Source organism: Tupaia chinensis, unplaced genomic scaffold (genome assembly GCF_000334495.1).
Source record: "Tupaia chinensis unplaced genomic scaffold, TupChi_1.0 Scaffold146687_1, whole genome shotgun sequence".
NCBI lineage: Eukaryota > Metazoa > Chordata > Mammalia > Scandentia > Tupaiidae > Tupaia > Tupaia belangeri.
The window spans coordinates 3,632,115-3,648,880 of NW_006206544.1; the positions used below are offsets into that span (position 1 = coordinate 3,632,115).

At 38.2% G+C, this 16,766-nt stretch overlaps 1 protein-coding gene across 1 annotated transcript in view; it reads right to left on the bottom strand.

The window, feature by feature from the left end:
* The window catches only part of PLPPR5 (phospholipid phosphatase related 5), a 126,430-nt gene extending 109,664 nt beyond the window's left edge, over positions 1-16,766 (bottom strand). Inside the window, exon 1 of the mRNA XM_027768500.1 lies at positions 16,602-16,766. Coding sequence (XP_027624301.1) covers positions 16,602-16,766 — 165 coding nt within the window. The remainder of the gene's footprint in view (positions 1-16,601) is intronic.

The window sequence follows — 16,766 nt, forward strand, 5'->3', positions numbered from 1 at the left end:
CAGCAAGTTTTCAAGTCTCTGAATCCCAGATTAAAACTGCAGTTGGCCATATAGGATCTAACTCCTTTAACTACCAGGCCATGGGGCTGGCCCTAATTTAAATTTTAATTGTGCATTCATTCCCAACATAAACTTCTATAATTGCACAAATACTGGTATTTCGGTACTGTGTATGATGCTAACTTCTTAATCATCTGATTAAACATTTCACAGTGGTATTTTCATTTGAAAGTGAGGAAAACATAAGAATTCTGAACACACTTGGCAACTGAAACCTACATGCTACATTTTGTCCTAGATTTCTGTAAATTCTAAAGTGATACTGTAATTTGGCTCTGTAGTTTACTAAATTAAAATGAGCTTCAGAAATAGAATTACTAGGGACCAGTAGTTGACTTAATGGCTATGTCACTGGAATCTCATGTAATCAACTACGGTTCGAGGCCCGGACCCAGTGGCTTAAACTCATGCCAGGCGCATGTGTGTGTAGGCCTAAGATCCCGAGATGAGAATGGAGGAGAAGGGATTGTGGCATAGCCATCCCCACTGGGAGGTGATTTCTCACTTTCTGTCTCTCTGTCTTCTGGAAAGTGCATGTGCCCTATAGCAAAAACCTCTCAAGAAAAAAAAAGAAAGAAAGAAATAGAATTTCTGGTATGAGATAAGTTGATTTAGACTTAAATCCCATTTTGCAGATAGAGGAAGTAAGACTAAGAGATTAGAATGTGTGTCACAGGTTTCTTTTGTCAAGTTGGTAAGAGAATCTTCTTTCTCTGAGTAGTACCATCGTAATATATTTTCCATTTAATAGCTTTACGTTCTGAACCAAGTTACTTCTGTGCTATACACTTTCTCATTGTAAACATTCTTGTAGTTCCTACAACCTACCAACTTTCTTCAGACTAAATGATTTTGCATGCTATTTTATTGGAACCCCCATCCTTCATTTCATGACTCCCCCCCACCCCCGAGAGATTTTGTTATAGAGCATGTGTGCTTGCCAGAGAGATAGAGAGATAGGAAGCAAGAAATCACCTCCTGGGCGGTGGCCACACCACAGTCCCTTCTCCTCCTCTGAGGATTTTGGGCATACACACATATGTGCCTAGTGTGAGTTTTAAGCCACCAGGTCTGGGACTCAAACCATGGTCAACTACATGGGAGTCCAGCGACATAACCATTATGGCATCTGCTGGTCCCCCTGAATAACTCTTTCAACATTTCCTCTCAAAAATCTCTTCCATGATTCCCTCTTCCATTGTCATCCCATCCCAACTCCCAGTTACACACACTCTATGGGTATTAGTTGAAATATACAAATAAAGGAATCCTTTCTTTCATCTTTGAATAGCAAGAACCTATTACACACACACACACTTGTTCAGGAAGAACTTGTTAAATATCTTTCAATGACTCTTTGAAGGAATGAATTACTGAATACCAGATCATTGTGCTTTTAACACAATTATCAAACTATTTCATCTGCAACCATGTGAGAAGGTGAAGAGCTAATTTGCACTTGTTTGATATTTTACTTTAATTGGGAAATCCTGAATTTCGATGAAAAGTATCTATAAACAATAAAATCCTAATTTCATTTTCCCTGTTTTGTCTGAAGTTAATTGAAGTTGTAAGTGATTTGCCTGCCCAAGCAGCACTGAATCATTCTTTACTCATTAGTGTCATTCTCTAAAGTATCACTATTTTTTATCACTCTCTGAGGAAAGAAACTCTTCTCAAAAATAGTTCTATGTGTTGAGTCAATGCTTCAACTCTTAATCTATGATTACTAATGAAAATGTACAGAGTATGATTCAGAGATCCCAAGTGACAATAAAATCATGACTCATCTCATTTAGAAACTCTGCTAGCTATCTGAATGCAATGGCAGAACAATGTCTAAAAGTTTTCTAACTTTGCTGTATATCCAGACTTCAGATGTAAAATGTATCAGTGGTTTCATTTATAAATTGAAAGGAAGTTAATCTGATCTTGTGTCACCTGATTTATTTTGAAGAAAGTACATCACAATATGTAAAATGTCAGAACTTGATGAAAAAAGAACATATACTACTGAAATGCTTAAGTAATGCCAACCTACAGGTTATAAACATATGTGCTGTATACAATTAAGTGCATGGTAAAATGAAGTCATTATAGAGCCAACATTGGATGATGTTAAATATTTTTAAAACAAAATGATAGGTTTTGGAAATATTCTCCATTTGAAGTCAATTAAATTTACTTTTACTACATTCTATATAATTTTGATAAAATAAAAATTAAATATACGTGAGGAATATTTAAAGTTCATGGTGACTGGGAAATAAAGTAAAACATTAAAAACTTGGGTTTTGAAAAAGTGACTTGAAGTTTATAGCTTAAGTACCTATGAATGAGTAATGCAGCTAAATATACTTTATCATAAAACTAACTTATTCAAATGCCTAGTAAATTTTTTATTTCTATTTATTCCTTTAAAATACAAAAATAATTAATTCTACCTTGTCTTAGTCTACTATTGCATTACTTACAGAAATACTGGGTACTGAGTGATTTATAAATAGTAGAGGTATATTTGGTTCATGAACCCAATGGCTGAAGAGTCTATGGAATGAAGCTGGTATCAAGACAGCTATGTCACAACGTGGGTGACAGAAGTGGAGAATATGGCACAGAGATCTGGCGGGTGGCTAGATTCCTCTTATAATAACCTGCTCTTGCAAAAACTAACCCTTCTCTCAAGAGCTAGATCTCACTAGGACTCACAAGACATCAGTAACACACTTAAGAGAGTGTTGCCCCCCATAATCCAATTACTGCCCACAAGACTTAACTCTTAAAAGGTTTTGCCACTTCCCAATACCATTACACTGGGAACTAAATTCTAAAACTTGAACCTTTGGGGGCCAGCAGATGACATAGTGATGAAGGTGCTAGACTCCCACATGATTGACCGTGGTTAGAATCCTGGACCTGGTGGCTTGAAAATCACATTGGGTATGTATGCATGCATGCCCCAGGTCCCAAGAGAATGGTTGAAGAAGGGTTTGGAGCATGGCCATGCCCCCAGGGGTTATTTTCTCACTTTCTCGCACTGTCTCTTTCTCTGTCTCTCTCCGGCAAGCAAAGGCACCTTTCGCAAAAAAACTTAAAAAAATAAAAAAATCCTTTGGCAGATGAACCATTACCCAAACTTTAACATAACTATCATTTCAAATGCATTAGGTCAATATGTAATGAGCCAAAGGCAATGACATATAAGACATATTAGCTAGTCTACAGGGATTTGTAATCTTTTAATAACCAAAATATTTATATGTAATTAACTATAATGCATAGCCATGTATATACTACATTGTATATTCTACATACAGATGGAAGCATTTTAATAACCCTTTGATTCTAGGCTAGCAAATCCAATTAGAAGAGGTTGCTTAGGGAGATCTTAAGGACTAAGAACCCTAGATCAGCCATGGCTACAGAAAAAGATGCCATGAGCTTTTGCAATGTCTGATATGGTTATGGGAGGGGTCATGTTATGTTTCTGCCTATTTAGAAAAAAGTAAGCTCTACTTCTTTTATAGATGAATTAATTGACCACAAGTAGCTTTATTCCTACCCTAAGGATGATGCATTAAATTAAAATATAATATGCCAGATAGATAAACTCCTGGCCCTACTAACCAGGACTAAAATTACATCTAAAATACATCTGTCAATACTGGCATCTCCCTGTAAGAACTGAAGACATCATCCCTAGTACAGTCAAAGGTGAGCAGTGGGACAGTCGAATGGGCTCAAATCCATGCAACGTGAAGATGGAGATTCTCAATCTTGAGAAAGAAAGAGAAAACCTAAAAATAACTTCAAACATTGGGAGCCTACTTAGGTTTACCATATATTGTGAAATGGCTTCAAAAGATTGAGTCAACAGTGAGCAAAAGCTTCAGAAGCAGATTTTGTTTCATGCCAAAGTAGAGTGTCCTAACAGTCAGTTTTATTCCATACACAGAAAGGGCTGCTTGGGGAGGCAATGAGTCAGTTTCCTGCCCCAGTTGGAGTTCAAACCTTTCCAAGCCAGATAGCTAATGATACAGAGTCTAGAAAAACAACTTGCCTTTCTCAAGGTCTCAAAGCTACTAAGCAACAGACAAGAAGGCAGGCTCAGGGACCTGCCTGTCAGGATGGTGAATCACTTTTCTTTTTATTTTGTCATGCTTTCTCTTCCATCCCAACCATCCCACAGCACAACTACTTTCTTCTTTTGTGAAGACTATCTAACACTAGGGAATCCAACTATGTTTGGAAAAGGACTATATAGAACAGTTAGATTATTGTTGACTGGAAGCATCCGGAAAGAGTTATGAGAAAGGTGGAATTGAAGCTGCCTAAATGATAAGATGGGAAATATTTAAAAGAAGGAAATGAAGAGCAGGATGAGCAAACTATAAGGCACAGCATTGCATAGAACAGCTTTGTTTGAAGTTTCTTTTAAGAAAGGCAGAGACAGGCGTCCCCAACAGGATCCTGACATTGCAATCTACCCCCAGCATCTGCCAGCCTGGACTCATGGACACAAGCTCATACTTGGCACAAACTTGGCACAAACAGGAAACCTTGGAAAGAGAACCCAGGCCTTCCATGAGGGTTCAATAACCAGTATACCTGTCAGGCTCCAGAGAGCTGCTTTCTCAAATCACACTGCATATTGGGAAATGGCACTATAGGACTAGATCAAGAATTTTGGCTATTATTCTGAGAGTATTCCTAGAACAGATGTGTCCCTTCAAAACAATATGAGTTCAAAATATAAATACATAAGTCTATCTATGCCTTCCTTTTAGGTATACTTATACTAGAGAATAGTTCTTCCATGCCTCTATCTAAATACCAAACTTTAAAGTAATGACAATCTCTCAAAAGAAGCAGATATTTTATGTTAGTGATATTGTTATTATATGATATTAACACTATAATCTAAAAACTGGACCACCCTGGTAATCTGGTGGTTAAAGAAACTAGATCCTATGTGGCCAACCTCAGTTTGAGTCCCAGCAGCAGCTTGAAAAACATGTTGGGTACATGTGTGTGTCATGCTCAAAATCCCAACAGGATAAAGGAGTGGAGGAGAAGAGATTTTGATGTGACCACACCCCATGGGGGGTTGCTTTCTCCCTTTCTTATTTTGTATCTCTGGTGAGCAACACATGTGCCTCCAGTAAATTTAAAAAAAAAAATTAATCAGTACATCAAAAATGGATAGATTTTTATTATATTTACTTGTAGCAAATTTCTAATGTACTTTCACTTTTTGTTTGAAAAGATTTGATATTAGAAACATACAAGCAACATCATATAGCTAAGTGCTTTGAGAGTTAAATTTTTTTTTCTCACTGCCTTCATTATCACATATTTAGTGTTAACTATCTGTACAATATCCAATAAAATCTTTTGAGTCACAAGAGGAAAAAAAAAGCTATGATAATAATCACAAACTCTTCATCTCTTTTTCTCACCTAATACTGCCATGCCAAGAGATTCATTACAGGCAATTTTAACCTTTCTAGGAAATACTTAAAAAATAATACAATCCTGAAGATGAGGGTGTTTACAGCATGCATGAAACCATTCTGCTTAGATATGTCACTTCTTTGTTGTGGAGTCATGGGTCCTCGACTTCATTTTTCTGTGCCTCTGTGTTTCATCTCTAAATTGAGATAACTAAAGGATCTGCCTCACGATGTTGTTGCAAAGGCTAAATTAGTTACATACAAGGATAAAGTCCTTACAACAATATATGCCTTGCATATAGCCTACGCACCCTGTAGACATAGCCACTTGTGCAATTTCTCATTAGTTGCATGGTCATAGATAAGCCACTTATTCTCTCTGACCATTGATTTGAAAATTAAGAGATAAAACTATATGATCTCTAAGTCCTCTTTCATGACTACAAAGGTCCTGCTATGAGGAAGCATGTTTTCTTTCACATTGGATTCATGAGTCTTTTTCCCAAAATGGAATGGCAAAAAGAGCCTGATAGTGTGGCTGGAATAAAGTGTCTACTGGATTCTCATATCTGTATTCTAGACTGAGCCCAGGAAAAATAAAAAGGGAACCCCAAGTAATCATGTGATGAGAAGCCAGCAAGAAGAGGAAAGAAAGGCCTCTTTGTGAAAGACCAAAAGGGTTGTCACGTAGTTTGACTAAGTCTCTTCATTCATTTCAGTAACTGAGCAAACCCAACACTGCAAAGGCACATGGGAAGGAGGTCATTGTCACCAACCCAAAGATCCTGTTTTGTCTTTTTTTTTTTTTTAATTGCAAATGTCAGGAGTTCATTTTAAATTATAAGATGAATCCCCAGGTGCACTATCTCTATCCAAGGCAGCTCAGTTTGAGTGTCTGTGAGAACATGGCATTCTGCTTTGATGAGATCTGTGAAAACACAAGATCCTTCTCAGTGTGAAAAGTGCTTCTGTGCACCCCAGTGTGAGAAAAAGCTAAATCCGAAATGGAGCTAGAAAAGTACAATTTCTTCTGACACTATCAAAAACACTGTTAAAAGGAGGGAGAGTGTTTTTGATAGTGTGCTACAATTGCACTAGAAACACAATTTACTCAGCACAGAAGTTCTGGTTATATCAACACAAATCCTACTTCTCTGAGAGAGGAAATGCCACAAGTTATTTCGGTAATATGTAGATATGTCAGGAGTACATTTGTACTTAACCACCCTGTAATTTAGTAAGTCTTTTATTTCCTGATTTTGCTTTGAAAGGTGCAGAGAAGGGAGGTGGGGGTGGCTAGGCATTAATCCTGGTTTGGAGATTTGGAGCAAGTCACTTAACCTCTTTTAAGCCTTAATTTCAAGGTATGCTGCACATGGAAGGTGCCCACCAAATATCTGTGCAGGGAAAGAAAGTATGAGACAGCCAGGGAAGGAGGACATAAGAGAGGAGTGAAAGGAAAGAAGGGAGAGGGAAGGGAGAAGAGGAGAAGAAAGGGAATTTTCATACCTCCATTTTCCTATACTATTTAAATTTCAAGTGCTTCACATATTACTTTAACACACCAAATACAAAGTAGGTCACCAGTAAATAAGAGATTCAATAGACTAGAAAGATGATTGTGGCAATAAGGCAAATACATGTAATCAATTTTGCAATTATTATTATTGTTAAGTCATCCATTTACTATTTTGAGTGTCTATTCTAGAACTAACAAGGATAAAGAAGATCTGGTTGGTAACTTAAGAAGTCTGTAATTTACTTTAAAACAATTTTGTTTAATCAGTTGGTTTATGCTCTAATTCCTGGAACGGTTAGTTAAAATGCTATCAAAATACAAAGTCGTATATAGACACCAACATTTTATTAGAATGATCCTACTCCAAAGAGGCTGTTACAAGTCTTTCTGCTATTCGTATGTTAATTAATGATTGACTTAATTAGCATCATAGATATAAAAATGATTTTATTGATGAAAGTAGTGACTTTTAATTAGCATGATGAATGCTAAAAATGGACTGTTATTGGTGTACTCAAAGATTTTCAAACTACACAGATTGAATAAAATAGTCTGGAGACTTTTTTTTACTCTTGAACGAACAGGGCATAAGTCTCCAGTGATGCCTGAACCCTATACCTCAGTGGCTAATTGATAATGGATCCGAGAATAACCATTGATGTAGGAGGAGTTATGATTGGAGAATGTCAACCTGAGGACACAGAATCACACTTTGGCTGTGCTGATCCTTTTGTACAGTCTTCATAATCCTAAAATATCTCAGAAAACAGAGAGCTAGGCATTCCTTGAACTTACAGAAGAGCCTATATGGAATGCTTAACCAATTTTTATGAATGATGATTAAATAACTACATGCTCAGCAGAATCTGGTCTGACACTAGAATTCAAATTCATTATAACCTCATCACCACAAACTTGGATTGGTGCCTGGATATCTTATTTACCAAATATAACCTAAAAGTTGTTCATGATATAAGTGGCCCAAGTCAAATGACAACACCCTTACTTTGAGGTACTCTAATCTAGTGATGAAAAAACTTAACTAAAAATACAATATAAATTATTTGAATTTCATAATTTGCATGAAGTGAGGGATCATAGAGGAAAATGCAACTATTTGCAACTAGAGGAGGTCAAGCGACCGCCACAGAGGAGTTGGTGCTATAGGTCTGAAAAGATACATTAGAATGGTACAGAAAGTTGGGTTTTTTGGGGTTTTTTTTGGGGGGGAGCGGGAAGAAGTTATAGGGTAGGTATTATAGAGATTGAACTAAGAGAGATAAAAATGAATTTATACAAGACATTATGCATTAATTATATAGCCAAAATACACACACACGCACAATGAGGTTCCTTCAGCCTCAGACATGTGGGGAAAAAAATTGTCTTTAGAGATTTAAAAGTACCTAGCTGAGGAAAAGAAAAATCTAAAATTGTTTTTACAGAAGAAAAAAAAAATGGTGAATTACTGACAGTGATTCTCAGACTACATCTGTCATAATAAGACTAAAAAAGTAACCAGGCTGCTGATTGAAGACTGGCATTCTGAGAAATAGTTTAAATAGTACTGAACATAGAATTCCATCTCACATATTTTTAAATATTTTCCATCAAAATGATATTCCTTACAATTTTCTCAAGTCTATTAAAAGGGTCTTCCTAACTGCAGGCTAAGACTCTATCTCCAACATAAAACTTGCCTTCTCAAGCTGTATGGACGGAAATGTTGAGTGGGAAATCAAGTTCTATTGACTGTTCCACCAGTCTTCGGAAGTTTTACCCTTGCACACAGATTTTAAATATCCCCTTCCCAGTTTGGTTGCAACTGAGCCTCTGCATTAACAAGCACATGGAGTCTGTAAAGAACACACTGATGTATAATTAACATGCTGTGGCTCTCCCTGCCTACTAGGAATGCCATCATTTATGCTGTGAGTCTAATCAGTGGGCACTGCATATAGCCAACAGAGCATTGGACTTGAAGTAATAGGTTGAGATCCTAGATGTGTCACTTACCAACTGGAGCGAATTGCTAAAGCTCCCCAGATGTACTATTGCATATACTATCTGAAAGGATTAATGTGAAGAGCAAATGGTTTACCTCATCCATCCAACAAAAATAATTAAGTGCACATGATGTCATTTTGCTCTGGACCATCAGTAAAAATTATTGATGGGCCAGGTATTTACAGGAAAAGAATAGCGATCAGTTACTGAGCATGCATGTATTTAATTCTTATAGGATATTATGTTAAGTAGTATACTCTCAGTTTTACAGACCAAAACAAACAAACAAAAGAAAAATAATCCAGGCTTAGTGATGCATCTTTCTGCTTGTTGCCTGACCTTTGAAGGATAGGGAATAAGCCATAATCACTTCAGCTGCCCATGCCATAGCATTGTGCCTAGTACACAGTAAATGTTCATAATCATCAATACTTCCACAAATAATGTCTTTCCAGCACAGTGCAAATTTAAAAATTAATATGATACAATACATACTTAACAGATGGTATCAGCAATGCTCCCTGGAAACATTATTTATTTTGAGTTACAGAAATGAATGAGATGATTCTTTATAATAATCTTGATAATACTCAGAGCTTATTGAAATATTTTGAAAAATAGCATTGGGTATTGGAATAATAGTCTGAAATAGCTAGGAAACCATTTCAGGCTTTTTTTTTTTTTAATCTTGCTATTCTTTCTACAGGAAAATCAGAAAAGACATAGAAAAATCTCTTTTTTGCACAGAATAAGTATATTAAACTGGCAAAGTCATGCTGCAAGCCATGCTAACCACCTCCAACAACCGTGCAGATTCATGACCCATGTAACCTGCTCACATTGTTTTCTTCATATGTATGAAGAGATTTATTGTCTCCAAAGTGTTTTCTTATTCTTTCATTTTAACAACAGCTCTGAAAGGTAGAAAGGGGTAAGTCAACATTTCTCTGATAAAGTAACTGGCTCAGAGAAGCCACAAGATAATGAGTTGCAGGGGTAGGGAGTGGGAGAAGGACAGGGAGAGAGGAAAAGAGGGAGGGAGAGGGAAAAACTAGTTGGTGTTTTGATTCCTTGGACTTTGCTTGCCTCTCAGCATCCCCATCTCCTTATCAGTGTGCAATGGGGAGGGAATAAATGGAAAAAGATAAATGCAAATAAAGAGAGGAAAGGAAAGAGAAAGAAGGGAAGGGAGGGAGGGAGGAAGGAAAACCATAAATTAATTAATATGAATCAGAATATCTAAAGTAAAGCAAGGTCCTAAGAGATGTAAGAAGTTTAAACAGACCCATAAACTTCCAAAGAATAGTTGATTTTTTGGAGGTCTTGGACATCTTTGACAATTGGGCAGAATCATAGAGATATTTGCTTAAAAAGAAAAAAAAAAAGTCACCCTGAATATAGTCATTCATGCAGTGTTTTATATGTAATTTCCATAATTCATTTCTATCCTATATCCAATACTAGATCCCATTTAAGAAACATGCCTTAGGGACGAGTCTGTGGGCTAGTGGTTATGAGGGCTGAATCCTACATGGCCTACTCGTGGTTTGAGTCCCAGACCCAGTGACTTGAAAATTGTGTCCATTATGTGTGCATGCATGCTCAAAATCCCAAAAGAAAAGTGAAATGGAGGGGAAGGGATTGCAGTAGGGAGGGGATGCTTTGTCTCTCTCTCTGCCTCTCTCTCTGCCTCTTCTCTGTCTTCTACTCTCAGTTTCTCTGTCTTCTACTCTCCTAGTGCACATGCCCTCTAAAAAATTAAAGGGGAAAAAAAAAAAAAAAGAAAGAACCATGCCTTAGAGAGGTAGCCTCACCCCTCAGGCATTGTAGTTTGCAGAAATAGAATTTGGGTGGTATTTGATACATGGGATGCCTGTAGCACCATGTCAGTGTGTACTACTGAGATAAGAGGTATGACTTTGAATCGGAACAACAGAATCTCTTTGAATCCCTCCGCTGCCACCCACTTCTCCACACCATTTCTGAGCGTATTAGGAAACGGAATAATTTTCTAACCACATATGGAGACCATTATCTACTAGGGAACACAAAACCTCCTGTCAAAACAGGAAAATTAAAATCAAGGATAAAAGGTTTAAGAAAATTTTGATTCTCCTAATATTGAACATTATGGCTAAAATTCTTTTTTTTCTAAAAAATTATTTTATTGAACTCTTTCTTTATTTTTCTTTTCTTGTTTTTAATTTTGTCAGAGAGGGAGAGGGGTGGGAGGAGAAGAGGGAAAGTGAGAAAGCAAGCCACCAGGTTGAGGACTCAAACTGCAATTGACCACGTGGGATTGAAGCACCATGCCACCTGCTGGCCCCAATGGCTGAAAATCTTTAAAGACTAGTTAACATGTTAGTTTAAAGGTATATAACAAAATAACTAAATGTGTAGACTTTGGTGATCCTGAAACTGTCACTGTAGGACTCTACATTGGTCATCTCATCTCTAGATCCAAGACCACATATATCCAAAGGGAAACTAGGATAAGAATCCTGACTTATCTGCTGGCATGTCTGTGCTTTTTCTCCTATACCACATGACAGGAGTGTGCTTCAGGAGTGAAGATAGAAGAGGATACCAAGGCAAGATTTAGGGGAGAAGACATCTATAGGAAAGCTTCAAGCACTTTGCTCCACTGTGATGGAGCGCTGGCTATGAGATCCCTTTCGGTCACCATCTACCTTCACTACAGTTAGTGACACCAGTACTCCTGGAGTAGTGGCAGTAGCTACATCCCTCAAACTGGAGTCTCAGGAGGGACTGAGGGAGCTTCCTGGACCCTGAATATAAAAACACAACCACACAGACATAAAGAATCTGAGTGTGCTTAACTTTTATCTCTGCCTTGTCTGGTGTCAAGAGCTTCCTTGGTTTGGTGCTTGTTTTTTGTAATCATGATCCTGGTTCTACAGAGATGGATTGTTTAGCTTTGGTCTCCTTTGAATCATCTGCTTTGCTCAGAGTTAAGAAACATTAGCTACTGGAGGCTACTGCATCCATATCTGGGGAGTAGAAACCATTATCACCAGTTCTTTTAATCAATTAAAACCAATGACTAAATACATTTATATCTGTACATGTTTATATGGTGCTTTGTGGCAAATGCTATACAGATCAAACTGAACAGTATCCATTTTCAAAGAATTTATAAACCATATCATCTCTACAAGTCCAAAGTACGTTCTTTCCCCTGAAAACACAATTAAAATAATATTATATAACATTGAAGAGTTTAAAACTGTTTAATGTAAATATTAACAGAAGACCCCTACACATGACTCCCCCCAAAATGTTCTAAAATATCACCCACTGGACTATATCCCTGCTCAGTTCCTAATGAGTTAAGAAAAACTCTCAGCCTGGCATTTCAGGCTTGATCAATGCAACCCTGCCTTCATTTTCAATCGTAAATTCTATTTCCCCCACACACCACTTGGAAACAAGACAAACTGATAGCTGTTTCAATAATAAATAATCTATATTTGCTAGTTCCACAGAGCTGCTTCTGTGATATCCTGAATCAAATTCCATTTTGAACTCCCCTTCAAGATACATATCAAATGCCACCATGAAGCCCTTTCTTACTCCTCCAAACAATATGATCTTGACCTCATCTGAACCACCAGAACTCCTTGTGGTATGTAAACACACTTATGTTACATGTATATACATATATGTGTAACTTTTATCATTATTTATACTACAATTAATGGGGGTAGCAGGTGATATGGTGGTTAAGGATGCTGGATTCCCACATGGCTGACTGTGGTTCAAGTCCCAGACCTGGTGACTTGCTTTCTCATTTTTCCTCTCTCTTGCTTTCTCTCTCTGTCCTTCTCTGGTCAAATTTAAATAAATAAATAAATAAATGTTAAATTAAATAATTCTTTACATTATAATTAAATATTTTGTTATTTCTATTATGATCTTTGGTGTGTTACCTCAAATTAGGTTATAAACTCATTAAGGTCAGTGATCATGGTTTATTTCTGAAGTTGGTTTTATACTCACTACTGAACCAAAGCACACACCTCCAATAAACATTTAGTAAATTCTTACTACTAATAATAATGCCTGGAGGATCATTTATGAGCCAAAAATGCCATTTACAGATAACTAATTTAATATTCAAAATCTTGTGACTTAGCACATGGAGGCTTAATGATCTTAAATTGTTGAAGACTACATGGTAAGTGGAGCTCCCAACTCTCTATGTAGCTATTTGCATCCAATTTGTTAAACTCCAAATCTGGCCCTAAGTCAGCACTATATTAAGTGATAAAATTGAAATATATTCTTTAACATTTTTAGATGAATAAATTTAGCAAGTATAAAACAAATCCACAGACTGGTAGTGAGAACTACTTTTCAAAATTACTTTCCAGATTAGAAGCAAGTTTAGAAAGTGAACAACGTGTATTTTATGAAGAACGTTTATCACTACAGTACAAGAAATGTAAAAACAGGAAAGAAATTCTTTGAAATATTTACTTAGAAAAAATAATTTATAAATAAAATTTTCATAGTATAATGGAAAAACTGTAGTATAATTGGGAGTTCAATAAATCAGGGTTAAAATTCTGGTCTTTGTGAAAGTAATTTAATCTTTCTAAGCCCCAACTTCTCTAATATTATATAATAAATAATTGCTTCCAGACATACTGAAAATATTAAAAATATTAGAACACCTATTAGACTATCTAAAATAAACTAAAAACTCAATAAATAGATACTACTGCATTATTAATATTATTAATTAGTTATTAGTATTGTTATTTTTATGCCTAAGTGAGTGTTCTAAGCCAGTGGTTTGAGAGCAATGGAGAGGCAGTGCTGCCAGTACTATTGCCAGCTCCTCACATGAGGACAGCGTCCTATTCCTAAGAGCAAAGGGGACACAAAGGCCAGCAACATGGCTATTGTCCAAAACCCAATGCTTTCTTTGCTTCAAACTGACTCCCATAACCATCCTCTTATACCTAAAGAGCTGAAAGTCATGGGCCCAGCAATTGGCATAATGGCTATGTCACTGGACTCTCATGTAGTCAACTGCAGTTCAAGTCCCAAACCTGATGGCTTAAACTCACGCCAGGTGCGTGTGCATGTGTGCCCAAGATCCCGAGAGGAGAATGAAGGATAAGGGATTGTGGCATTGCCATACCCCCTGGGGGGTGATTTCTCGCTTTCTGTCTCTCTGTCCGTCTCGTCTTTCTGGTGAGTACACGTGCCCTATAGCAAAAACCTCTCAAAAAAAAAAAGATCTGAAAGTAAAAACATGGAAACCAAGTTTGATCCTTCCTTCTGAAAACCTATCCACCGTACTCTCCATGTCTGTCCCACTGGCTGTCTTTCATCTTCTTTCAGACCACCTGCTCTTCCATAAGAAGCATAGTATTTACAGGGGTCGTATGAGCAAATACTGCACTCACCTATTTTGTTTTTAGATATTTTTGACTTATTATCTGAACCTCAGTTTCCTCAAATGTTAATTGGAGATTATATGAAAGGGCTTCAGAAAGTTCATGGAAAAATGGAATCTAAATACAAGCTTCTAGGCAAAAAGTATTTTGAAATACATGCATAATGTTTTCATGATAAGCATTTTCCATGAACTTTTTGAAGAATTCCTCCCACACCTCTGGGTGCCCCCCCCCCAAGACCCCTTACAGTATAGTGGCTTCCTTCGCATCGCTTGGAAGGTATGCTGAGATATACGCCTCATTGACTGTTCAGGGACCAGCACAGGGCAGGCACTCAGCAAAACTAATTCCGCTTCTCCCTCCTAGGTTTTCCCTGTGTGGGGAACAACTGAAATCTTTGAGCCAATGTGTTCTTGTCTCTAATTAATACCTGCCACCATGATGGTTGGTTAGGATCTGAAAAGTGCTATCTCATTTAAATAAGGCACAGAATGGTAATTACCTAAATAAATAAATAAATAAATAAATAAATAAATAAATAAGTTACAGATACTGTTGATTACAGTTGTGACCCAACTTGAAAGTAAGGTTTTTGTTTGTTTTAATATCCTTGAAAAATCCCTAAGCCATTTATCTCCTGGAAATGTTTGTCTGGAAATCCATCCTCTGCAAAAAAAGTAAAAAGGGACCCCCAACATATCCATATCTCCTCTGCTAGGTTTTCAAATGGAAGAGAGTACAAAACAGTGAGCTGGATTTGGGGTTTCTGACAACTCTCAGCAAATTTCAATAATAAAAAATAAAAAAAGAAAACCCACATTTTCTGGGGCAAGGTCTCACAATTTCAAACCATCATGCCAAAGCTGAATTTAAAATCCACTCTCACAGCATGTCTAAACAAAGTTCTTTTGAAGTCATCAAGAAGTTCCTTGGTTTGTTCATAGAATTCCGTGTTAGGAACTTTCTGTTATTTCAAAAATTATGAAGTCGTTTCCCCTAAAATCAAAGACAAAATGAATACCCAAGCCTAATGGATACAACAGATGTTCTGAACATTCACTGTTACAATTTACATATTCAGCTATTGAATATAAAATTTCAGTGTCCCTTTCCTCTTCCCTTTCTAATTTGCTATTTGCATTTGTCAAAAGAGAGGGCAGGAGAGAAAAAAGCAGCATACAGAAAGAAAACCTCTAGTATTTTGTCAATATTTAAGAAACCATAATGTAGCCAATCTCCTAAAGAAACATCACAAATTCTCTTAGTAATAATTTTGCACCATACTAACATATATAGCTGATTGTATGATTACAGCTCGATGATTGCATATACATAAAGTGTGCATGCATATTCCTGTGCAGAGTCTCTCTTACACACAGGCACAGGTGCGCGCGGGCACACACACACACACACACACACACACACCATAACGGCAAAAGGCATTCTCGGGGAGAGCCAAAGAGAAAAAGACTTGAGCTTCCCAGGCAGCAGAGCAGCCCCAAAATAAATCTGAAGTGCTCTTGTAATTTCGGAACAGCTCAGGCTTTTCAGCAAAGCACTGCTGTAGAGGCCTCTTCATTTGGAAATTCCCAAATTGTCTTTTAAATGTGTGTTGCCTGGTCAGCTTAGTCCAGGCACTTCCGTGAGAGGGAAGGCACACAGGAATGTGCGCCCCGACTCTGGAAGCGGGAGTCCCTTCCACACCCCAACACCTGGCTCCCCTCTCTCACCAGCCTGGCTGCTGCTCATCTCCTGGCGGCGCTGGAGAGGAGGCGGCCAGGGGAGGCCAGGCCAGAGCGGATGAAGTGAGATGCCTCCTGAAAGCTCACCTCCTCCCTGGCCCAGACCCCCACTCATTCCCACTACAGCCCCCCTTCCCTGCCATCCTCCCCCTCGTCACCCTACACTGCAGTTCCCGCAGGGGGTGCGGGGGTGGGTGTGGGGAGAGCTGGGGGCTTCCTTCGCACCCACCCCTCACGTGCCCTACAAGAATGTCCTCTGGGGAAGGGGCTGCCAACAACTTGGAGGAACTTAGAAGGCAAAGGCGGTCGTGCCAGACCCTCCGCGGGGCCTCCACCGTGCAGACTGGGGACGAAAGAAGGGAGCGGGCGCGGGGGCGAGTCCCGGGCTTACCACGAGCACGGGGACCCCGGCGGCCAGCGAGTAGAGGAGCACGGGGGGCACGGCGCTGCTGTCCTCCGGGCCCGGGTAGGGCTTGCGGTAGGCGCTGTCGTGGCAGAAGAAGCCCTGCACGTTCACGGTGAACGTGTCCGTGTACTCGAAGTAGTACGCCAGCAT